Source organism: Mauremys mutica, chromosome 8 (assembly GCF_020497125.1).
Source record: "Mauremys mutica isolate MM-2020 ecotype Southern chromosome 8, ASM2049712v1, whole genome shotgun sequence".
Taxonomy (NCBI): Eukaryota; Metazoa; Chordata; order Testudines; family Geoemydidae; genus Mauremys; species Mauremys mutica.
In genome coordinates, this window is record NC_059079.1 from 99421840 (window position 1) to 99447791 (window position 25952).

Here is a 25952-nt window from a genome sequence, read left to right on the forward strand (position 1 = left end):
TAAAGAATGAGTAATTTAATCGGATGCTGCCTCTTGGATGAAACCCAAGAACATGAAGCCTAAATTACTTTTTTACTCTGTGAAGTGCTTCTTTGGTTAGTCTCCAGATTCTGCTGAGCCTGCTCACCTTGCAGCTGACTCATATGATGTCTTATAATTTGAAAAAATAGTAAGATTCCAACTCTTAGTCTGCAGGCAGGATTTTTTTTAAACCAATTCATTAAAGATCACTCTCCCCACAAAAAATTTCAAATTGAATTCTGATCAGTCTTCACTGAAAGCTTGGAATGTAAATTGTAATCCACTTCCTTTCCTTTTGCTTACAGGTTCAGATAACTCTTATTTCCCATGACTGTGGAGGACTGACCAAAAGAGATGTGAAGCTGGCTCAATTTATTGACAAGGCGGCTGCTTCTGTGTAATAACTGAATGTTGAAAATAGCATTGCCTTCAGACTGCTTTATATCTGAACCTTATCATTCATTCAGTGAAGGGTTCTACATTCTAAATTGCTGCTGCCCCTTGTAGTGTAAAATGATTTGTAATAAGACTAGTTTAGCAGCAGCATTAAAAAAAAAAACCAAACAAACAAACTCATCAACCTTAGTCTGAGAAAACTGCCAAATCCTTATACTTATCATTACTGGTCACACGTACAATACATCAGACAAAGCAACAAAAGTAATTTTGAACAATCCTTCCTTAGAAATGAAAATAGACTTTTCACATTAAAAACTCAAACCAGAAATGTGATTCACCATTATTCCACAATGGATAAAAGCCAGAATGACTGCTGGAAGCCTTCCAGAGAGATAAGGATTCTCCAAGCCCCTAGCCTAGTAACCCTGCAGGGAGTAATAGCACTGGGGTATTGCCAAGTGAGCGTGCCTTGTTCTTTATCCCAGCCAGCAGGACATTTGGTAGCTTTCTTTTTCTCTGTACTCTTGTATGCAGACACCAATCATGGTGAGGTGCTTTTCGGACCTGTCACCTTCCCAATAGTAGGATATTGAGGGCTTGATCCTGCAAGCTGCTGAGTACCCTGGCCTTTATCTGTCAAAGCACTCAAGGACATATTGAACTTTAAGCACATGAATAGACCTGCTGAAGTCACTGGAAATACTCATGTACTTGGGTGAAGTGCTTAAATATTTTGATGGATTGGGGCCAGAGAACTCAATATCAAATCCTTATTTTGTAATAGCATTCTCATATTTTATTAAAGCCCATCTATAGGAAAGGGGAGTGTGGACTAAGCCAGGTTTCCATCACTCCAATAAGTGCTGCCAGCAGTAAAGGAAGCAATGTTAGCAGGGTTCTCTTGATAAGGTGGGCAGGGCTAATCTAAAGTTATGGTGAACCATTTTCTTATAGTTAAAATAATTTGTTTGTAAATCTTGTTCTAAGAGCTACAGATCCTACCAGCTAGGTTGAAAATCCATTTCTCACAACATCCCAAGGTTATAAAGTCTCTGGCCTTTATTCTCACTCAGACAAAATTCCCATTGATAGCAGTTGGAGTTCTGCTCATGTAAGTATGACAAGAACAGGCCCCTCTCTGCAGTACTAAGTGTACTCAACATGCACAATCAAGCCTTTCTAATAATTATGTTGCTGCTTAACGACTGGGTTGATTGGCACATTATAAATGCCTAGATACATAGATAGAATGACACCAGAGGCACAATTAGTAACTACTAAGAAACTAGATCTATATTGATTCATGTAATTGTCAAAGCCTTTTTGTGCATATTAGATTTGTGCTCTCCCAATACTTTCTGGATGTAGTGCAGTAGCTGCCATCCAAAATATTCTCATCAATAAATTTGTAAAATATGAAGCACAAAATAATTAACATATGCCGTATCATGCACTTACAGACAGCAGTTGTTAAGATTTTTGAACCGAGGTGGTTTTTAAATTACCATCCATAGGCTATCAAGTTAAAACTAAAGAGAACCATATAGGTTTTATGCTCTGAAATGCCCATCCCTTAAAATCTTTTTGTATTTGTATGAAATTAAGTATTTCTTTGACATGATTTTAAAGTGATCACTGCTGCAGGGAATTACTTGAAAAAATAACTGTTGTCTTTTGTTACCCATGGATAAATAAATCTGGTCCTGAAGGTTTGACAATGCCTCTCTAATAAGCCCTGAAAACTATTTTTGTTTTTTAGAAATGAGATATTATGGGAAAGCTTTGGATAAGAACAATAAAATCTAATTCCTCCTCTGTAATTTTGTTCCTGCATAATTATTATATACTTGCACATATGTGACAAAGCTGTTTTGGCATTAGCATAACTTATATCTAGTTACTGGGAGGTCTTGGGTTTAAAATATTAATATTTATTTACATTCTCTTAGAAAAAAAATCCCCACAAATTCATTTAGAGCTCAGAGCAGTATTCTTTTGTGACGCCCGGCTGTACAGTGTTGTTATTTTTTAGGTCTGCTGCATGGTGATGGAGACTGAGTGAAATAAATAGAAAAGGTGAGCAGCGCATTACTTCGGCATAGCTTTTTGGGATAACATTTGTTTAGCTTCTGCCTCCTGCTCCCCTCCTGGTTATTGCAGAGAGCAATGAGGTGCTCTCCGTGAGTATTGCTGTATAAACTTTGTTATCTTGTAATGAAAATAGTAGTGAAAAACTGCTCATGTCTGATCAAAGACTGTTGACTTCAGAGACAGAATCTAAGGGGAAAATCCTGGCTCCTTTGAAATCCGTGGGAGTTTTGCCATTGGCTTCAATGGGGCCAGGATTTCACCTTAGCCTCAGAGGCAATTTCCTTTCCTCCTGTTCCTCTTCAGTTTTTTTGCTAAACTGCTATTGGCTGCTTCTCTCTCCTGCACTCCATGATACCTGCAGCTCCTCAGCACAAAAAGCAATGATGTTCTCCTGGGCTTTGGTTTGCCTTGCAGACACCAGCTCCTGCTTTCGTTACCAAAGTCCGGTTTTTAGGGTTTTGACAGAATTCTTAGCATTTTTGAATTGCATCCAAACTGAGAACCTTCATCACACCTCCCTCTCCCTTCCCGCCCCACAATCCTTAGCTTTTGTAATAACCTAGCTGCTTTCTGTGAAGCAAGTGGCAATGGAATCTTGGCATTCTACTAACTATGCTGAAAAACCTCTGGCTTCCCTTTCTGTATCTGGGAAAGATTAAGGAAACATAAATCAGCCATCTAGCTCGAGTTTGCAGTTTGTGCGTGTATCTGTCTCTCTCAAAATACGTTCCTGTATATGAGTATATACACTCTTGTTATACATTGAGAGAATGTGTAGAGGTATTGAGAAGTTGGGAGAATAATCGCTTCACTCAATATTGACCCCTCGGTTGGAGCTTAGCGACTGTAACAGTGTATAGCAACTTTAACCAAGGAAGTGAACGGTTCCATGTCCAGTTGAAACTTTATAGGAAATCTATATAGGAAGAATTTAATTACAGGTATTGCGTTTTAGTCAGGACATTTGGGCTAATGCTCCTCTTGTGAAAAGTACCAGTGGGTCTTGGATAACCAAAAGTGGCCAGAACTTCAGTTTTTAGTCTTGTCTGAAAAACAGAACCTCTAGAGTCATAATGCTCCATTACATCAGGCTGGTATATTAGGTTAAAACTCCCTATTGAATCACAAATACCACTTCTGCGGTGTCCTAATTTTTTTCTGGTAGCTTTCACTTTCTAGTACTGATGGGTGCCTGCTCTGCTTAGCCTTCAGAATAACAGCTCACTGCAGCATGGTGCCCCTTTCTCTTACACTGGCAATGTTTCCCTGCTCGTTGCAACCACTAGGTTATATTTCATTGGAATGTTTTTGTTTCCAGGTTGATTGTGGTGCTGATGAGTGTTTGGATTATCTGTCATTAAACAACTGTTTTCTTTGAACGTAATTTCTCTGCATCTGGATTAATCTAGACCTGTTCCCAGTTGCCAATAGGATCTCTAGTTTCACAGGGCAGTCTGAAACAAGTTCAGTAAATTCCCCAAAAAGCAGGAGTCCTCAGTGGGACTGTTCAGCAAACCATGCAAACACCACATTGGGTACTGGGTCTTGGTGAGGTAATTAAAGTAGTGATTATAATCACTGGCAGGACTGCTGGCTTCTGCTATCACAGTGCAACCCTGATGCTATCCCGTACAGTGCTAGTATCACCAAGGTCACCAAATGTTCCCCATTTCCCACTGGCCTGTGTGTTTGCTCCCACTTTGAGCCGTCATCTGATTATAATCAAAGAGAACTGGTAGAGATAAAGACATTCTCCTCATCACAGAATATGTATGAAAAGAAGTAACCTTTTCCTAAAAAATTCCTGTGGAATACCAGAGGCAAAATAGAACAAAAAAATTCAAGAAAGCCTTACAAATGTAAGTAGATGTAAGTGAAAGGACACAATCATCGTCCTTTACTAGATGAAGCAGGAAGATTGGAAGTAAACCCATTCACCATTGAAGCATGTCCATCTGTCTATAAAAAACCAAACTTTTCCTAATCCTTCTTATTACTCAGTTGTAGTGATGGAAAGACTTTGGGGTGGTTGCTGAAGAGAAAGGTGTCTTTTTCTTTTGGTATTTCTTTTAATTAAATTTCAGTTTTTGCAGGAATAGAACAGAAGTCTGGTACGCTAATAACAAAATATCTATACCCATTTCCAATAGCAGACGCCTCCAATTCGGAATCAGGGGAGAATAAAGGTCTTTTAATTAAATATTGTTGTATTATCATTTCATTCTCCAAACTTGATCTGTGAAACATTTTCAGTTGTGCTGTGATGCCCAAATCTCTATATCTGTTCCAGGAGATAGAGATTTGACAGATTTATCTGTGGAGGATTATACAGTATTCAGAATATCTTCAGAGTATAGATTCATAGGTTTTAAGGCCGGAAGGGACCACTATGATCAACTAGTTTGACCTCCTGTATTACACAGGCCGAGGAATTTTGGCAATTCCTCGGCCTCAAGTGATTCTTCCATCAAGCCCATAACTTCTGGTGGAGTTAGACCATATTTCTTAGAAAATCCACTCAGTCTTGATTTTGAGAACGTCAAGTGACAGAATCCATTACCTCCATAGGTAAATTGTTGCAGTGCTTTTTAACCCCCACTGTGAAAAATGTGCACCTTATTTCTAGACTGAATTTGTTTCGCTTCAGCTTCCAGCCATTGGAACTTGTTATGCTTTTGTCTGCTAAATTTAAAGCCCTCTACTGTGTGAAGAGAGATTGAAGGTGGCAAGAGAAGTGAGTAATGGTAGAAGACACCACTCATACCATTACCTTCTGTGCTGCAGAAATTTGAGATTAGTGTCCACCTCCTTGCCTTTCTGCCTTATTTTTAGAAAATATAATTAGACTGAGAGCAAGGAAAAGAAATGGCCCTCTGAAAACTTAAGCATATAAAAATAAAAATGAGGTATAATTTCCCAGCATACTTCTAATGCTTTCAGATCGAGGCTGCTTCTTTCCTTTGAGATAAAGCAATGAAATATTGAGCAAACTCAGCCATTTGATTGGTGGAATGCTCCTGGACACCATTCGATTATATGGCCCTCATTCAGCAAGGTGCTCAAGCATAGGTCTAGTTTTAAGCTTCAGTTGAATTACTCCTGCTTCAAGTTAGGTTGGCTTTTAACAGTCTTGCTGAATTGGGGCCTTCAGCATATACAAAGAGATCTTTGTTTACTATTTGCCTATTTCCTGACTAATAAAAATCCTTCTCCAACAAATTGTTGCGGTAAGGCTTGTATCCAGCCGTAAAAATGTCTTTCTTCCACTGCTTTGGCTCATCACAAAGCATAAATACTAAAAATGAATGTAATTTCACCTCATTGTGCAAATTTCTGCAGTTTTTAAAAGGATTTTGCCAGGCTGAAATATAAATTAAAACAGAATGAACAGCAAAATTGCTTGCCTGACTTGCTCCCATTGTTTTAGAATATTAAAGCATAAAGAATTTTTAAAAAAACTTCATTTTCTTTTCCCTATTTATGCCTTTCTCCGGGGTGAGACAGTGAAACAGGATTAGTTAATTTCACCTTGTTTTTAATCAGTTTTATGCCCTGGTTCTCCTGCACCAGTGTGAGGATGTGATGATTACATTGGAAACATGATAGGGAAATGCAAGGGCTGGATTAAGGCAATCCAGGGCCGTCGACACACTGTGACTTGTGACTCCACCCTTGTAGCCTTGCCCCTGTGCCATGGTGGTGGCAGGTGGTCCTCCTCCTCTGCAGGCAGGGGAAGTGGCATGAGGCCCCTTCTTTCCCCTCAGGGGCGGCATCAACATTCCCCCATTCAGAGAGGAAGAGGTTGCAGCAGCCCCCCCTCCATGTACACACCTCAGCTACTGGGGTGTATCTGCTTGGATGGGTGACTGGATTCACTGCACTCTTCTCCTCCTGCCTCACACACAGTCCTCTGCTGGGGTGGTGTTAACTGGGTCTCACCGAGTGGCATGTCTTGGAGTTAACATTCCATTGAGATGCATGGGGAAGTTCAACCTTTCAGGCCATCTGCAGACTCAGGCAGATATCACTGAATTGGTTACATGTGGGCCACACTTTTCAAACTTTTCTTTATAACTCTGAGGACTAGAAACTTACTAATGAAAGCTGTGGTTTTGATGTAGTAATCATGTGGCTCCAGGATCCAGATTCCTAGGCCTATAGTGCCTATGGCTTAGTCTGGCCCTAGAGAAATAGCTTTAAAATTGAACAAAAACTTACACCGAATAAAAAACATTTCTATTAATACTAGATTTGTATGTACTTTTAAACAATCCCCCTCCCATTTTGTGTCTAAGGTGCTGGGCAATGTTAATCCAATGTTGCATTATATTTTCACAGCAGTGAACGTTTATTGCCTTCTTGCCTTACTGACTCTTCACAAGAGTTTTCATTTGTCCAGCACTTTGTTTCAAGTGCTGACGTATCATTTTTATGCCTGGAAGTGACCTCATAAAGTGATGATGTCAAATAGAAAATTCCATTCTTTTCTATATAGAGTATTTCTGTTCTCTGTGCTTGGCCTTGTGCACTCTGAGTTACTTAAGGGAATACATAATGACCACCTAGATCTCTTAAACTAAATAATCTGAAAGTGTGAGTATGGAGCCTACAGAATCTTTTCATCAGAGACGACTTGTGTCGAACTTGGTTGTTGAAAATTTTAAATCCTCGTCTGATTCTGACGTGAAACACACTCTGTTCTGGCAATTCAGGTAAGTACTTGACCAAGTCCTTTGAAATATGTGTTTAAGTTTTGATCTACAAAGAAGTTACAATGAGTCCGATTCATCCTCCATTAACTCCATACGACATTAATGTCACTGGCTGGAGCTACCAAGTGATGAATTTGACCATTATTTCTTTATGTATTAAACTAAAGGCAAGGGATTTTTGCTTTCTGTTTAACTAAACCTCGGTGATTATTTCAGTAAGAGTTTAATGAGGGAGACTGTTCATAAACATGCATTTAAATTAAATACCAAACAATTTTTGCCCTAGTGCCTTTAAATTGATTGCTAATAAGACTGGGCATGTGCTCATCTAGATATCCTGGGAAAAGAATGGGAATTTCTTTGTTGTCTTGGAACTTTCTGAAAAATACTGGGAGCTTCTCAGTGATTCTGGATTAAAATTAAAAATTACCACTGAACATGCAAATCTATTTTTAATTTATTGTAGATTTTACAATGATTAACTACCTCAGAAGGGAAAGGGCTGTCGTCTTTGCTAATTCCATTCCTAATCAGTATTAGGGGATGTTTAAAGGAGAGGGGGAGAAATCCACCTTGTGCCTGACCTTGCTCTCTTTGAAGTCATTGGGAAGGAGAATCAGCCTGTCATTTGCCAGACTCCTAATGGTCCTAGAATTTACCCTATTTTTTGTCCCTTAAATTGTTTGATAGGAGACGGGACACTGAATTTTGTGCATATATACGCAGATTACTGCAGAATCCCCTGCTCAACTCAGTCATGATAAGCATCATCTCACTCAATGCAGTGTTCTTGGGCTTGGAGACTGATTATGCTATTAAGCTTAATTCTTATGCATATCTGGAGGTAAGGAGCTGGGCAATAGAATGGGTGGTAAGTTCTCCTTTCCTTTCAGTAGCATCTGCTGACGATGTAGCAAGTTTTTTAAGTGGTTTTTTTTCCTATCCGTGAATTGAGTAGTAAAGTGAAACAAAAATGGGAGCCTGCATTACAGAAACCAATATGTGTCCACTTTTCCATGTACAAAGCACACCAGTATCAGCAGACATTGGGCCTGATCCTCAGCTGCTGTAGCTCCATTGACACCAGTTTGCATCAGCTGTGAATTGGTCCAAGGTGCACTGTAACAAAGATCGTAGAAAGATCAACTCTAAAGCAACATCACTGAGATGCTCTAATTGATGCCAGCTGGAACTGGCCCCTCCTCACTATCCCCCTGCCTCAGGGTCACTGGATTGTTCTCTGGCCTAACCACCTTCTTGTCCCTGGACTGCCCCAGAATGTCTTTATGCCCATAATGGCATAAAGCTGGCTATGCTGGTTTTACACCACTGGGGCATTTGACTACATCAGGTGACTTTGTGTCTCCTTTGTGCTGCTGGAGCGACACCCAGGGCATTACTCAGGGCTGAGGCTCTGCCCCAAAGGTTTAGATAAAAAAGTGGATCTTATTTTATTTTCTAAAATTAAATAAATGAATAAACACAGTGGTTGAAGCCCAGTCCCAGCGACTAACCCTACAATAACACTTTGGTGGGTGTGACTCTGCCCTGGTGAGTACCCTAGTGTTGCTCTCCAATGGGGATGGGGCCAGAGCAAGAAAACCCAGGTCAGTGTCAAGTTTCACAACCACTGATCATTACTAAATTATTTTTTAAAATATCATGACAAGGGTCCTTTTAGTTGTCACCAGTATTTTTTTTTAAACCTTAAGAAGTTAACACCACTAACCTGAGCTCATATTTTCAATATTCACTGTTCATACTGAAAAATATTTATCTCCCACGCACACCTTGATTTTTCTTGTCTTACACAAGTCAGCTACTCTAGACAAATCTCTGAGTCGTTATAATATATCCCAGTAATGTGGGAACCAAAAGACAGGCCTGGCTAATGTCAAGAAGTCCATTCTCATCTTGGAAAGTTTTAGAAAACTCCACTTCCAGAAGTAGACCCTGCTCAGGGAAAGGGAGGACGCGTCGTCTAGAGCAGGGGGAGGCAACCTATGGCACGTGTGCCGAAGGCGGCACGCGAGCTGATTTTCAGTGGCACTCACACTGCCCGGGTCCTGGCCACCGTTCCAGGGGACTCTGCATTTTAATTGAATTTTAAATGAAGCTTCTTAAACATTTTAAAAACTTTATTTACTTTACATACAATAATAGTTTAGTTATATATTATAGACTTATAGAAAGAGACCTAAAAACATTAAAATATATTACTGGTGTGTGAAACCTTAAATTAGAGTGAATAAATGAAGACTCGGCACACCACTTCTGAAAGGTTGCTGACCCCTGGTCTAGAGGTTAGCACAGGAGATGAGGTATTAGGAGACTTCAGGTTCTGTCCTTGGCTCTGCCACTGACCTGGGCCAAAACACAACCTCCCTGTGCCTCAGTTTCCCCATCTGTACAATATCCTGTGAAGGGATAATACAACTCTCAATAACAGATAAAAATGGTTTTATGATTAATGACATATTTGGCATTTGCCGGACTCCCTTAAATAAGCATCTTCATCCCTCTTCAAGATCAGTTTGCATTCTTGATGACACTCATGAAGTGTGAGGTGGAGTTATATTATCAGGTTTGACTGGCTCAGCCTGGCCCACTGCATGAGGCAGTAGGTGCAGTAGATAAGACAACTTCCTGAGTGAGACCTATTTTGTTCTGTCTGTTTTAATAGTGTATTAGCAGTTGTTCTCATTTCAAGTTAGTATTGTTCTGGGTCCTGTTAGCCAACCCGATTGTTTAGACAAGCAAGAACTAGTGTAAGAATGACTCAGAAGAGGAGGGAGCATAATGGTCCTCAAATACATTAGGTGCCATTATAAAAGTGGTATTTACTGCCCTGTGGTATTTATGGTATTCCCTGCACTTGGAATGGTAAATTTAACTGTGGTAAATGTCCAGTTTCTAGTGTGCTCAGCGTATTTGAAGAGTGAAAACACCAAGGATGGAGAGGAATTCTGCAGAGTGGTACATGGCAATACAATTAAGACTTATTTTGGGTGGAACATGGCAGTGTAACTAGGAATATTGGGGTGAAATTTAAACTGTTAGGGAAAACTCCCTAACAGTGACCTGCATTAAGATTGCCCAAGAATGTGGCTCCATGTTATTTTAGGACATTTAAATGAGAGTGATGAATCACTGGCAGATGCCTTAGAAGGAGCAACCTTGTGATGGCAGGATGAACTAAACGGCTTGACTGTATTTGCATCCCTGTGTATCTGAGAGTAGGATAGAGCTGTTGGTTAACCTAATTCAGGGTTGAACAGGAACAACTGAAGGCTCTTTTCTTCTGTAATCAAAGCCTTTCCCCCTCCCCCGCAGTGACATGTTCTAGACTCCTATTTTTTTCTTTTCAGCTGGCCGATCTGATTATTATATCCATCTACACCACAGAGATTTTGCTGAAGTTTTATGTGGATCCCTTGAATTACTGGAGGAGTGGCTATAACCTGTTTGATGTTCTCCTACTTCTCATTGCTTACCTCCCATATACCATTGACAAAAATGACATCAAACACTACAGGACATGGAACATAATTAATGGTTTCCAGGCACTCAAGATTCTGAAGCTTATCTCCTACAACAGAGGCATGAGGGTAAATTGATTATCTATAGTTGCAGTGGAAACACACTTCTGATTTTTATATCCAGGCCGTTACAACTGCACTTGTAAGCAGTTATGGGATAAGAGGGAAGGTTCTCTCATGGATTGGTAACTGGTTAAAAGATAGGAAACAAAGGGTAGGAATAAATGGTCAGTTTTCAGAATGGAGAGCGGTAAATAGTGGTGTCCCCCAGGGATCTGTGCTGGGCTCAATCCTATTCAACATATTCATAAATGATCTGGAAAAAGGGGTATACAGTGAGGTGGCAAAATTTGCAGATGATACAAAAATACTCAAGATAGTTAAGTCCCAGGCAGACTGCGAAGAGTTACAAAAGGATCTCTCAAAACTGGGTGACTGGGCAACAAAATGGCAGATGAAATTCAATGTTGATAAATGCAAAGTAATTCACATTGGAAAACACAATCCCAACTATACATATAAAATGATGGGGTCTAAATTAGCTGTTACCACTCAAGAAAGAGATCTTGGAGTCATTGTGGGTAGTTCTCTGAAAACATCCACTCACTGTGCAGCAGCAGTAAAAAAGCAAACAGAATGTTGGGAATCATTAGGAAAGGGATAGATAATAAGACAGAAAATATCATGTTGCCGCTATATAAATCCATGGTACACCCACATCTTGAATACTGCGTGCAGATGTTGTTACCCCTGCTCAAAAAAGATATATTGGACTTGGAAAAGGTTCAGAAAAGGGCAACAAAAATGATTAGGGGTAGGGAACAGCTGTCATATGAGGAGAGATTAATAAGACTGGGACTCTTGAGCTTGGAAAAGAGATGACTAAGGGGGGATACGATAGAGGTCTATAAAATCATGACTGGTGTGGAGAAAATAAATAAGGAAGTGTTATTTACTCCTCATAACACAAGAACTAGGGGCCACCAAATGAAATGAATAGGCAGCAGGTTTAAAACAAACAAAAGGAAGTATTTTTTCCCACAACTCAGAGTCAACCTGTGGAACTCCTTGCCAGAGGATGTTCTGAAGGCCACGACTATAACAGAGTTCAAGAAAGAACTAGATAAGTTCATGGAGGATAGGTCCATCAATGGCTATGAGCCAGGATGGGCAGGAATGGTGTCTGTAGCCTGGGTTTGCCAGAAGCTGGGAATGGGCGACAGAGGATGGATCACTTGATGATTATCTGTTCTGTTCATTCCCTCTGGGGCACCTGGCACTGGCCACTGTCGGAAGGCAGGATACTGGGTTAGATGGACCTTTGGTCTGACCCAGTATGGCCGTTCTTATGTTCACTTTCCTTTCTTTTGACTTCAGGTTTTTGTTTTCCAACATTTTTGTTGCTCTTTGGATCACATTCACCATAAATAACTGATGAGGGAACAGCATAGGAAGGGCGGTCCATCATGCAGAAGGCCTAGGTTCCGTTACCTATCCTAGGTTGCCTTTTTAATTCTAATTTCTGAAATGGCGCTGAACATGAATTATCGTGGGCAAATCTTGCAACTAAACTGTGTTCTGTATCAGTTGAGCTGCAGCCATTGCTGGTACCTGCTGTCAAAACCAGGTAATTTTCTTAGTGTAACAAGGCTTCATTGCCTGGAGCAGCGGGCAATACTTAGGGAAGCATGTTCAGGGAGTGGTTGACGTTGCTCCACAAGGAGCCCAATCCAGTATTATAGGTCATTGTGATTTGTAATTATCCCCCCTCCTCTTAAAGTTAGTGGAGTTTTCATCAGGGGCTCTGCAGCCCTCTGACAGCATTCCATAGATTGCTAAAGGGTCACTGCACTGCACTGCAATTAAAGGGTCACTGCACTCGTTATTTAACAAAGGCAGGATAAACCGATGAGAGCGCGTCCGCACACAAAGTCGCACTAGTTTAAGTAAATTGATGCAACTTTGGGTGTCAAGTAGGGCTTGGTCTGTTGTTAAAATGTACACCAGCGTAGCTATGTCAGTCAGGGGTATGAAAAACCAATACCCCCTGACCAACAAACACAGCTATGGCGACAGAAGTATGCTTGTGAAAACATAACTAACATCATTTGGGAAGGTGATGTTCCTACACTCACAGAAAAACTCCTTCTGTTGGTGCACGCTGCATCTACATTAGGGGACTCTGCTGGCCTAGGCTTTTGTCACGCAGAGCTAGCCTAGGTCTCAGTGGTATGCTAATCCAATGCCTGTGACATTGTAGTGGAAGTAAATGCAGGATTGTGGCACCACCAAATGAACCAGGCAGGAGTCTGAAGCGATTGTGGCTGCTTACAAAGGAGACAGCCTGTGTGTGTATAAACTTCCCAGTTTAAGATGAGCTCCTCTGCTTCGCTGCTGAGGGAGTGGGATAGAAGAATGAATCAGGACCATCAGGAAAACTTCAGTGAAGCCTGAAAAGTCCACCTTCTTCTGGGAACCACCTGTCTAAAGAACCCCTCCAAAGTAGCTTGATGAGAACTGAGTACAATTCAGCCCTAACAATTAGAAAAATCACCCATGGAATGCAAGCATTGTTAGTCCCTTGAGTAATCATGGGTTTCACTGAATTTTATTGTAATATAACTAACCCCTTTAGAGGCTATAGTTTGTGCTGTAACATAGAGCTGGCTGTAACATTTGCAGTGTTCTCTGTATGTTAACAGTGTGTGCTGAGCCTTCTGGAATGATGTTGGTTGTTACTTGAGTATGGAGCGGGGAGCTGAAGAAATTTAATATTTTTGAGTTTTATAAAGTCCACAGCGTGAATATTATTTGCTTTCTGCTTCTCCCATGTTCAGGAGAGATTTTCCTTTCCATTTGCATTTTACCACAGTGCTATGAATGGGGGAAAATAGCTGTTAAAAATAAGTCACACATGCCATTTTAATCCATGAGTTTTTCTTTCAAGCACACCATTTCTTACTTCGTTTTCTTCGGACAACCCTGGAGGTTTATTTTTTTAGTAGGGAGTTAATGTGGGTAGTGACTGCTCAGCCTGCATCTCTGCATGTAATTAATTGGTTGGGTAGCCCACCAGAAGTGGAGCATTTATGGGCATAAGGCTCTTATAATGTTCACTTCTGAGCCTGCCTTCCTCTAGTTTGGATAGTAAACTTCAGTGATTGCCAGACTTTTATGTGTTAATTATTCACTGTAGCTGGAAGAGGGGACAAAATTGAGGTATGTGAAATAATATATGTCAGGTGCTGCCATTTATCCTTTCTGTTAATACTAGAGCAGTGGTTCTCAAACTTTTGCACTGGTGACCCCTTTCACATAGCAAGCCTCTGAGTGCGACCCCCTCTTATAAATTAAAAACACATTTTTATATATTAACACCATTATAAATGCTGGAGGCAAAGCAGGGTTTGGGGTGGTGGCTGACAGCTCATGATCCCCCATGTAATAACCTCACAACCCCCTAAGTTGTCCTGACCCTCAGTTTGAGAACCCCTGTACTAGAGCAAGGAGACACACAGCAAAATGAACAGCCATTTTCGTTTTCTAAAAGCTTTTTTTTAAACAATGGTGCATGATTAACTTGTGGAACTCATTGCCACTGGATAGGAGTGAGACCAAGGTTTTTAAAAACTAAAATAAAATAATTATTTTATCTAACTCACATTAGGCACCTAATCTGATTTGGCCCTTTTGAAACTCCCACTGGACACCTATTTGCAACTTTGAGAGCTTAAATACCTTTGTAAATCTTGCCCTTAAGAGCATAAGATTTATTGAAAGTCAATTGGACTTAGGTTCCTAAGTCTCTTAAGTACTTTTGAAAATTGTACTCTCGGGCATTTCTATAGATAAGAACATCCAGGGAATAGGATAAAAATGGATAAGGGGTGTAAATCCTCATGCTTCAGGGCATAACCCTGCCACTTCCTATTCCAAGGCAATTAGAAAGATCCTTTATGAGCAAATATCCTGTAATTGTCCATCATGATGTTTCTTGCATCCTCCTCTGAAGTATTTGGTACTGGCTGTTACTGGAGACAGGTTACTCAATGGACAATTGCTCTGATCCAGTCTGGCATTTCTTGTGTTCTTAGTGACCGAAACTCTCTGCTAAAAGACATTCTTTGTAAAATATGTTACAATCTGCCCCAGTGAGCTTTGCTGAAGGGATGGGAGGTTGTTCGTACCTATATGTGAATTATAATGAATTAATTGAAGTCTATATTAGCCTTTAACGGGGGAAACTGTATTTAATGCTGAAAACTTAAACATGTAACACATTCTTGGCATACGTCCCTTTATTAATTAAAAAACTCTTTAAAACACGCTGCCTTACACCTTGGGGCAATAAATTTCCACCTCGAGGAAATAATTTCCTTGCTGTATTCCATACAGAGCAGTTCTGTTAGCTGTGATCCCAGTCGTCGTGTAGGCTCCATTTATCCTTATTTCAATTTGAAAATAAACTTTTAAAATGCCAGGTTGTTCCAAAAATCAACTTTCCTGCTTTTTTTAAAATGTATTTGGGATTAATTTCAACATATTCACAGTTTAGGAAGACCATGAGCCCACAAAGCTGCGTCTTAATAGCAGACGCACAGAGGACCTGTTATGGATTTCTGGAGCTGTACAGGAACCTCAGGATGTGCCATAGAAACTGAAAATTATTTGATGGTTTTATACAAGGAGCACTTGCTAGACTGCAGTCACCAATGGCATTTTATGGCTCTCGTGTTACCTTCAGCTGTGGGTGATTGTCGTTGTTTAGGATCATGTGCACAACCCACCTTTGCTGAACACCATACCTTACCTTGATAAGATTGTCATATTTTTGTGTGTGTGTGTAAATGGCTTTTGTTCCTACTCCCAGATACAGATACAAGAACAAAATTAGACATCGAGTGCTTGGGACAAACAGGGTTCAGGTGATGGCTAGGTTTCCATGGACAAAAGATGAAGGTGACCAGTGTGGGTTACCTTAGAAGCAGTGTCTGTACCCAGATCTCTGAAATGTGTCGTGCTTTGTCTGTTGTTAGCAGCACTCCACAAAGTGTTCCTTCCCGTAAGCAAGGGCGCTCAGCTTCGATGTTCTGTAGCCACAAGATGTTGACATGATTTCACACACCTAAGCAGCTCTGACATTCCATCCAGTAGAGGGCAGTAGTGTTTACGTCCAGGAGGGAAGAATCCTAGGGAGTTGCATAAATTATACATGGTAGCACTGCCTATTATTCAGGTTGACCGATACTTCCCATTATAACAGTGGTTCTCAACCTTTCCAGACTGCTGTACCCCTTTCAGGAATCTGATTTGTCTTGCGTGCCCCCAAGTTATACCTCACTTTAAAACTACTTGCTTACAAAATCAGATGTAAAAATACAAAAGTGTCACGACACACTATTACTGAAAAATTACTGACTTTCTCATTTTTACCATATAATTATAAAATAAATCATTTGGAATATAAATATTGTACTTATATTAAAGTGTATAGTATGTAGAGCAGTATAAACAAGTCGTATGAAATTTTAGTTTGTACTGTCTTTGCTAGTGCTTTCTATATAGCCTGTTGTAAAACTAGGCAAATATTTAGGTGAGTTGACATACCCCCTGGAAGACCTCTGCTTATCCCATGGGTATGTGTACCCCTGGTTGGGAACCACTGTATTATAAGACCCCATTTTCAGTTGATTACTGTATAATTTTGCCAAGCTTTAGCCATTCAGGCTGAAATTTTCATAGACTATCAGGGTTGGAAGGGACCTCAGGAGATCATCTAGTCCAACTCCCTGCTCAAAGCAGGATCAATCCCCAGACAGATTTTTGCCCTAGATCTCTAAATGGCCCCCTCAAGGATTGACCTCACAACCCTGGGTTTAGCAGCCCAACGCTCAAACCACTGAGCTACCCTCTCCCCTGCATGTTGGGAGTCTGCCTCGGGCTAAATATTTTTGAAAACTTCAGCCAAAATATGTGTGCCATTTCCAAGAACAAAGCTAGGGAAAATATATTGTTTTGCTCATGCTAAAAAACTCTGGCAATCTCTTCTTTGAAAAGCTCTAGTGCTCCTATGCTTTTGAGCAAGGGCTGTCTATTTAGTGTGGTGGTGGCCTTTGTGACAGAGATGAGTCTTTTGCTGTGCCCATGAAATTCTGCCCAAATTATAAGACTTTCTTTGCATATTCTCAGTAGAGATTTCATAGATTTTTAGAAGCTAAAAACTCCGAATCTTCACTGAGCAAGCTCCATCCCTTCACAGGTCCTATGTGTGATCGGACTTTGCATGCCCTACCCGCACAGAGTGACTGAGCGTGCTCCAACCCAGGGCTATAGGGGCTCAGAAGGACTTTCCCTGTAATGGTTGCTCCCAGCTGCTCCAGACCAGGGTGGGTCCGGACATTGGAATTGAGATCAGGGAGCCTGTCTCTCCTGTCTTCTCAATGGCCCCTCCCCCCTCCCCTGCTGGCACACTGGCAGCGAGGAAGAGGGGATAAAACAGGACTTGGGGCGGGAAGGAGTGGATTAGACCAAGGAGTCTGATGAGACGGGGACTGTGGGGAAGAGAAACTGGGATGGGGAATGGCTGGGCAAGGAGCCTGGATGGGGAACTGGTATCGGGGAGGAAGCTGGAGGGGAGGGGAGGCTGGAACTGGTTAGGCAAGAAGACAGGAACTGGGACCCAGTGAAGGAAATGTGGGGAGGGACTGGGAGTCCGTTGGCTGAGGGAGGAACATTGAGATTGATGAGGCAGGGTGGGAGACTGGGACTGGCTGGTCAAGGAGACTAGGAACCATTGGAGCTATAGTCTTTAATTACATCATCACATCTTATTTTTAACCCAGGACCTCTGCCTCATTCAGTGTGCGTGGCCCTCGGCCTTATTCACTGCACACTGTTCAAACCCTGCTCTGAAGACAGGATTATTGATTTCATCATGGGCTTTTCTGTGGTGCTCATCACTACAGTATCTTGAGTGCTTAAGAACATAAGACTGGCCATACTGGGTCAGACCAAGGGTCCATCCAGCCCAGTATCCTGTCTGCCGACAGTGGCCGACACCAGGTGCCCCAGAGGGAGTGAACCTAACAGGCTATGATCAAGTGATCTCTCTCCTGCCATCCATCTCCACCCTCTGACAAATAGAGGCTAGGGACACCATTTCTTAACCATCCTGGCTAATAGCCATTAATGGACTTAACCACAGGGCCGCCCAGAGGGGGGGGCAAAGGGGGCAATTTGCCCCGGGCCCCGGGCTCCGCAGGGGCCCCCAAGAGAAGAGCGGAGGCTCCCGCCTCCACCACTCTCCTGGAGCCTCGGCGCATCAAGCGCCGAGACTCCGGTCGAGCCCCTGAGCCCCGCCCCGATCCGAGCCGCGTGGTGAGGGGGCGGGGCTGGGAGCTCCAACGGGGCCTGAGCCCCGTCCCGCTCAGAGCGGCGTGGGGAGGGGGCGGGGCAGCTGCCTCCGCTCGGCGTGGAGCTCACAGCCCCGCCCCCTCACCACGGGGCTCTGAGCGGGACGGAGCTCAGGCCCTGCCGGCGGACGCGCTCGGTAAGAGGCCGAGGCCGGGGCCGGGGAGAAGCGGGGGCTGGGGCCGGGGGGGGAGAAGCGGCGGCCGGGGCCAGGGGAGAAGCGGCGGCCGGGGCCGGGCGGGAACCGGGCGGGGGGGGAGAAGCGGGACCCGCCGCCGTCGAAGCGCAGCCCAGTCTTCGGCGGCGGGGGGCCCCTTCTGTTCCGGGACCCGCCGCCGAAGTGCCCCGAAGGCCCGCGGCGGGGACCCCCCCCCCGCCACCGAATTACCGCCGAAGACCGGGCGGCGGGTCCCGCTTCGGCGGTAATTCGGCGGTGGGGGGCTCCCGCCGCGGTTCTTCGGGGCACTTCGGCGGCGGGTCCCGGAACGGAAGGGCCCCCCATCGCCGAAGACCCCGGGCCCCCGGAATCCTCTGGGCGGCCCTGCTTAACCACCATGAATTTATCTAGTTCTCTTTTAAACCCTGTTATAGTCCTAGCCTTTACAGCCTCCACAGGCAAGGAGTTCCACAGGTTGACTGTGCTTCACAAACAACCCCCTGTGAGGTGACAGGGTGGTGTTATCCCCATCGTGCAGATGGGGAACTGAGGCACAGACCGACTAGGTACAAAGTATCCACTAATTTTGGGGGTCCAAACTGAAACACCTAGGACCTGAAATTCCATGGTATTTAATATTATCTAGCACTTTATATGTTCAAAGCACAACATCCCATTGACCAGTTGCAACTGTGAGTGCTCAGCACTTCTGCAAATCAGATCCCAGGTATCAAATTTGACATAGAAAATGCAGGACGCACTATAAGTGACCATCTGTGAAAAGTTTGGGTTAAGTGACTTGCTCAGCATCCCACAGACAGTCTGTGACAGAGACAGGGATAGAATCCAATTTTCCAGGGCAGAATTCAACTCCCTTAACTATGAGATCATCCTTTTTCTTCCTGCAATCCTTTGCCTCATTCACTTCACACCTTCCAACTTGTGCAACAGATAAAGCAGGGGTCTTAGAGACAACAGCCTCTTTTACTACACAGTCCTGCTTCATTGCCAGAGCAGGTCCATCCTGTGCACTGAATGAGGCAGGGGTCCTATAGAAAAAATACTTTGTGGTCATGTAGTTAAGACTGTGTCATAATGTGTACACACAAAGGGGCCTAATTAAGGTTATGCAGGCAATCTTAACTTTGGCTTTTCCTAACTTCTGAGTGCTTGCATTTGCAACCTTAATAAAGCTCTTTCTTTTAATTAATATATATATATATATATATATATATATATATATTGTAATACAGATATATCTTCAAGCATTTTTATGTTGCAGATTGCTTGAAAGTATCTTATAGCTGAATATTTTGTTACTTTTCTCAGATTAAAAAAACAAGGTTGTTTAACCATATTGAGCTTTAAATACGTTATTCTCTTCTTCTGATTCCTACTCAGGAAAAAAGTAAAACTGAATCCTTTTTAGCTTTACAGAGTGTATGGTGTATGAGCAATGTTTAGGGCTTCATAGTTAATGACCAGCACTTCAGTTTGCAACCAGGAGTAATTAGCAACTAGTGCAGAGCCAGCAATGCAGAATATTGTTTGCTCTTCTTTACTTAAAAGGTGAAGTAGCAGCATTCTGCACTAGCTGAGGCTTTTCAGTGGCTGCAGCAGGATGGCAGGGGTCTGTCAGCAAATATTAGAGCCCTACATGAAACAGTTGATGTTCTGCTGACTCATTGTGGTAGATGCATCTAGGTAGAACAGCAGTGGGAGTGGCTCTCTAGACATTGGGAATTAGTGGAGATCTTGGAGGGAATCTTTAGGAAAAGCCAAGGTCAGGGAAGAAGCTTAGGCTGAGGTTTATGATGTGTTCTTCTCTTTGTTACCCATAAAGCCAAACTGCACAGAAAAAGTGGGCTTGGACCTTAACTCCAGGTCTGTGTAGTCTGTTGACACAGCATTTAAAACAACAGTAGCGGGTCTATGCTATCTCTCTCACCATTGCTATCATTGTTGGAGCTGGCACAGTCAAAAATTTTAGGGAAAAAGGCTAGTGTAGATGCTGCCCTCATATAAAAAAGGTTCAGCATCTTGTCACATCTGACCTGGATGGAAGCTAGCTGCATGAAACTCAATCCATATAAAATGGAGGTGATGCCTAGTGCCAGAAGGAAACATCTGGAGGAATTAACCAGGGTGTGACTGCTTCCTAAATTATTGATGTGAGTATATATTTCTTAGGGCAGACACGGTTTAGGAAAACCTGGAACTATCCACCTGATTGCAGGGGAAATCCTTAATCCATCATAACAAGATTAACTATTTGGCAATTATAGGGGATTGGAAAGTACATCTTACGTTAGCTTTGCACAAATCTCTTAACCAGGAAGTGCCACCTCAACAGATCAACTGGATAGTTTGAGTTTTCACTTGAGATGCTTGAGACATTGTCTAAAAAGGAATTGATAAATGGATATTCCCGGAACCAGTGCACTGCATTAGATCCTCTGGCATTAGCACATTTTTCATAATCAGGGGAAATCATCAAATCCATTCATTAGCTAGTGTCTGGAGTAATATAACGTTGGTGCGAGAGGCTGTGTGTAGTTTTCTGCAACCTAGAGTTAATAGAAATGTTTGCAATTTGGCAGAGATCAATTACCAATGGTCTGACTTAAACTGTATTCCCAAATCAGTACACATCAGTTCCTAAGAGCGCCTGGTGTACATATTGGTGTCATCCATAGGATTTGTTCTGTCTCTCAGGCTGTTCCTGCCTAGTGAACCCCTGGTTTTCAGTGATTTCTTAACATGTGCAATACACAGGGGTTACCATAGTGGAAAAGACCATTGGCCTATCTGACACCCTGACCCTGATCAAGCAATATTGGACGCATCTAGTCAACTATACAGTGGTGATAGGAATGGGAATTTCTTACTGTCCCCAGAATCCTGTGGCACCTTATAGACTAACAGACATTTTGCAGCATGAGCTTTCGTGGGTGAATACCCACTTCTTCAGAAAGCTCATGCTGCAAAACGTCTGTTAGTCTATAAGGTGCCACAGGATTCTTTGTTGCTTTTACAGATCCAGACTAACACGGCTACCCCTCTGATACCTTACTGTCCCCAGTTCAGGAGCAGACTCTACACTGAACCGTGAGGATTGCTAGCTTTTGTAATTTTGATCCAACTAATTTAATTCAAATGTTCTTCTTACAAAGTGTCTAATCTTTTATGAACATAGTCTAGTACTCTGTTAATATTGTGCAGCAGTGAACCCAAAAAGGTAATAAAAATAGGTGTGAAAAATTGTCTTTTTTAAATGTGCTCCTTTTGAATTGATTGAGTGCCCTTGGTTGTTTTAAAGGACACCACAAAGCTCCTTAATTTTTCATCTTTCCACTTATTTGTACATTTGTCCTGCTTAGTAGTAGAATAAACAAAATGAGTGGTAAATGTGCTGTGGGCTGCACGGCTGTTAGCTAGAAAATATGGAAGGAGGGATGGTGCGATCTTGACCGTCTAGCAGCTGGACTCTTGAGATGATAATGAATAATACTTGGCACTTCTATAGTGTCTTTCATTCCAAGACCACAAAGCATTTAAACATGAATGAATGAAGATTTACAACACCCTATCCTAAGGTGCAATGGGGAGCCAGTGACTGAGTTGGGAATAGAACCTCTAATTCCATAGGCCCTGTCCCAGGCACTCACCTGTAGGCAATACCTCCTTACTGCTGACAAGTAGAAAGGACTCTCCTGTAGTTTAAGAGGAAGAACTGTGCCTGTAATGGCCACACATGGTCAGGACCTTGGTGTTTTCAGTGTCTCACTTTACAGAGATAGCACAGCACCCTGGGGGATTGGCTCCGAACAGGCTCAAAGGGAAGAGTGCCGCCTACTGAATCGCCGCTGTCTGTGAATTAAACAAGCATTTTCTTTCATTTAGAGCTGCTTGTCTCCGCTCTAAACTGCACACATTTGTTTTTCCCTGTTGCAGAGTTTGATAACGGCTCTAGGCCAGACTGTGAAGACTGTGATCTACGTCCTTGTCTTGCTGTTCCTGCTAATGTTTATCTTTGCCATTTTGGGTTACGGATTGTACGGAGACCCTGAAACGGGAGACAGTAAAAACTGGGGCAACCTCGCATCTGCTCTTTTCACTCTCTTCTGTTTAGTAACGGTAATTTCTGCTGTCCTTTCCATCTTATGTCTGTCTGTTTATAGAAACTACTGTAAGTAACCACTACCTCTGATTTTGGTCAGGATGTTGGGGAAGTCATGTAATTAAACTGTGATTGTTCTCAGCATTAAAGGTGGTGGGAGCTGTTCCCTGGGTTTTATTTAATGTCAGGTGGCTGTGAAAATTCAGCTGGATGGATAGATTCATTTTTCTGGTATTAAAGACTCAGAGGGGTAAGCTTGTTGAGCTGAAATTTAGTAGCTTTCATATGGCATCTGAGTCTGGAACTCTAAGCAACTGGGGGAAACCAGAGTTCAGTTTGAGAAAAAGAGAGATTTAATCTGGTCTGTGAGTCAAGCTGTGGTTTGGAACTAGCTGATCAGAGATTTGATACATTTGCAGGTCGATGGCTGGACGGACTTTCAGGATGAGTTAGACCAATATGGTTTTAGTGCTAGCCGAGCCTTCACAATAGTGTTCATCTTGCTGGGGTTCTTTCTGTTTTTCAATATGTCCATTGGAGTTGTGATTATGAATATCCAGGTAAGTTGGGTTTCACTTATTCTTTGTGTGTGTCTAACTATGGAGCCATTTGTCTGAAAACTAGTGTGTGCACCTTTTGAAAGCTGGCTTTTTGACACTGCTGGAGACTGAAGTCCTCTGTCCACTGCACAGGAACAACATACCTTCCCCACATAGCCCTCCTAGTTTGCCTCAGACCAGAAGGGAGCATCTTCAGGGAGAATGGTAGTGAATTCACTGTTCCCATTTAGGGTCAGTCCTAGGCATAAGTACAGGCAGCTGTACGGTGCCCTGGCCCTTGTCTGTGTCATGCAAAGACAAACAGAGCTAGCCGGAAACTCTCCATCCTCTCCTGTCCTTCCAGTCCTATCAGCTGCCAACACCTCCCATATATGAGCCATAAGGGAAGTTTGCCTGAAGCTCCACACACTGCAACAAGGCCCATCAGAACAAAGGGCAAATTTGTGACCATTTAAATCCCTGGCTTACTGCAGGTTTCTTGCAGCTTCCCCTGAAGCATCTGGTACAGGCCACGGCTGGAAACAGGATACTGACCTAGACAGACGGCTGCTCCAATTTGTTATGGCCATTCCTACGTTCCTGGGTTGTCCTGGGTGACACTGTTAGCAAGGGTGCCAGATGTGACGTGGAAATCTGCTAGACTGACCCTACGAAACTCAGCAGGTGGTAACAGCTTTGTTGCTACCAGTTTGGGCTTGATTTAGATCAGTGACTTAAAGGCGAAAGTGTCTCTGATTAATTGCCTGAGTCATCCAGTTAAGAGCATTTAACATACACTGTTTTATATTTATAGGACTCCACTCAGAATTATGAACGAGAGCTTAAAGCAGAAAAACAAGCTGCTCTTCAGGCAAAAAAACAGGCCATATTACAAAGACAACAGGAAGAAGTAAACATGCTAATACACCAGCAGGTAGATTCACTGAATTGTATTTACTTCAAGTTTATTGAACAGCATAAGTATGACAAACATATGTAAGATACAGTTTAGTGATGCAAGACAGCATAGAGTTATCTTCAGTATAGGACTTTATAGTCATTTATCTCACAGAAGCAATTTTCTAAGCTTTTTCACCGTTAGAAATAAGCCAGGCCATAGACCTTCATCTGTATCCTTTTATAAGTTCATGTGTCTGTTTGCCTGTATATATATGTGTGTGCATATACAGATTTCATTTTGAATCTTATATGTAAGAAAAAAATGTCAGAGTGGAAAACTCCCCATAATATTTAAAATAATAATAATTTCCTAAACGGATTCCCATTGCTGGTTTTCTCTGAAATATTTCTGCATTGTTCCAATGTTATTAAATGTAGGTCAGTTTGTATTATAATGGTATCTCAGTGCAGTGCCTATATTCCTCAGTAACCATATATTTCTTTTGATTTGTTATGTTCTATAGGCAGTATTTAGAAACCCACTAAAATCAGGTCACAAGCACCTTTTAAAGTTGACTTAGGTTACGTCTACTCCAGTGCTTCCCAAACTTGTTCCGCCACTTGTGCAGGGAAAGCCCCTGGTGGGCCGGGCCGGTTTGTGTACCTGCTGTGTCTGCAGGTTCGGCCAATCGCAGCTCCCAGTGACTGCGGTTCGCTGCTCCAGGCCAATGGGAGCTGCGGGAAGCGGAGCGGGCCGAGGGACGTACTGGCCGCTGCTTCCAGCCCGTCCCGCCAGGGGCTTTCCCTGCACAAGCAGCGAAACAAGTCTGGGAACCACTGGTCTACACTGTCCCACAGATTGGACTACTGGGGATGTGAATAGCAGTGCACACCAAAGTGCTACATTGTAACCCTCCCATGTGGGTGCTGCGGGTATGAACCTGAAGGTTCCTAGTTTGCATTAGGGTACGTCTTCACTACCTGCCGGATCGGCGGGTAGCAATCGATTTCTTGGAGTTCTATATATCGCGTCTCATCTAGAAGCGATATATCGAACCCTGAACGCGCTCCCGTTGACTCCGGAACTCCACCGGAGCGAGTGGCGGTAGCGGAGTCGACGGGGGAGCTGCGGACGTCGATCCTGCGCCGTGAGGACGGGTAAGTAATTCGAGCTAAGGTACTTCGACTTCAGCTACGCTATTCATGTAGCTGAAGTTGCGTATCTTAGATCGATCCCCCCCAGTGTAGACCAGGCCTTAGTGTAGTCCTGTTTGAAGAGGACTACTTTTCCGCAAACTAGGAAGCTTTTAGTTTGTGGTGTGTCCCCCAGGGGAGGAACAGTGCAGCACTCTGGTGTGCACTGCTATTAACATTCCCATAATCTGAACTGTGGGGCAGTGTAGACAAGCCCTTACTCAAAATCAGCTTTCTTCCAGTTCTTTAAGTGGGAATATCATTTTCCATGTCTAACACTCTGTCCGTTACACTTATCTAAAGTCTGTTTTTGTGAACTTGAAATTCATGTAATGGATAATTTTGATATTTTTACTCTGACAATTTTTGAAAATGAAGCTGATTTGATAGAATTGTAAATACTGCTTCGTCAGTGTAGATGATTGGAATAATCTGACTGCCTGTCTCCTGCCATCCCTTCTGTTCGTTCTTATTATTATCAGATATAATTTAAATGTAAGGCTGATAGACCCTGGTCATTGGTGGGCGGGATCGAACCTGGGACCTCATCTCTCTGTGCTATTAGATGGGACAGAACACCACACCCAGGAGGTGTGTGGGTTACATAAACAGCTCAGTAGGGCTTAGTTGCTGGTGCTCTAATCTTTTGGCTATAAAGTCATTGATTCAAGTTCTGATTCAAATGACTGATTTAAGGTTAATGATTTAAGTTCCATCCACTGGTGATGTAAACTATTATAGGAACAATCTCTTTGGATGAGACCCTGAACTGCCATCCCCTCTGCCGGATCTGGTAGTTGTTCATGTGCAAGACAAAGATCCCATGACACTTCTGAAAAGAAGTAACTTTGGCACCCTGGCCAATGTTCT

The 25952-nt window shown here is 42.6% G+C and overlaps 2 protein-coding genes across 5 annotated transcripts in view; both read left to right on the forward strand.

The window, feature by feature from the left end:
* The window catches only part of PCBD2 (pterin-4 alpha-carbinolamine dehydratase 2), a 33847-nt gene extending 31607 nt beyond the window's left edge, over positions 1–2240 (forward strand). For both annotated transcript variants that reach the window (XM_045027128.1, XM_045027129.1), the window contains one exon: positions 327–2240. In XM_045027128.1, coding sequence (XP_044883063.1) covers positions 327–422 — 96 coding nt within the window. In that variant the 3' untranslated portion in view covers positions 423–2240. The remainder of the gene's footprint in view (positions 1–326) is intronic.
* A 3955-nt stretch (positions 2241–6195) lies between these two features.
* Positions 6196–25952, forward strand: part of CATSPER3 (cation channel sperm associated 3) — a 35619-nt gene continuing 15862 nt past the window's right edge. The window contains exons 1-6 of one of the 3 annotated variants that reach the window (XM_045027127.1): positions 6196–7223; positions 7914–8067; positions 10592–10831; positions 22284–22466; positions 22869–23009; positions 23803–23922. In XM_045027127.1, the coding sequence (XP_044883062.1) occupies positions 7111–7223; positions 7914–8067; positions 10592–10831; positions 22284–22466; positions 22869–23009; positions 23803–23922 (951 nt within the window). In that variant the 5' untranslated portion in view covers positions 6196–7110. The remainder of the gene's footprint in view (positions 7224–7913; positions 8068–10591; positions 10832–22283; positions 22467–22868; positions 23010–23802; positions 23923–25952) is intronic. The other 2 variants (XR_006581583.1, XM_045027126.1) reach the window with 2 other exon arrangements.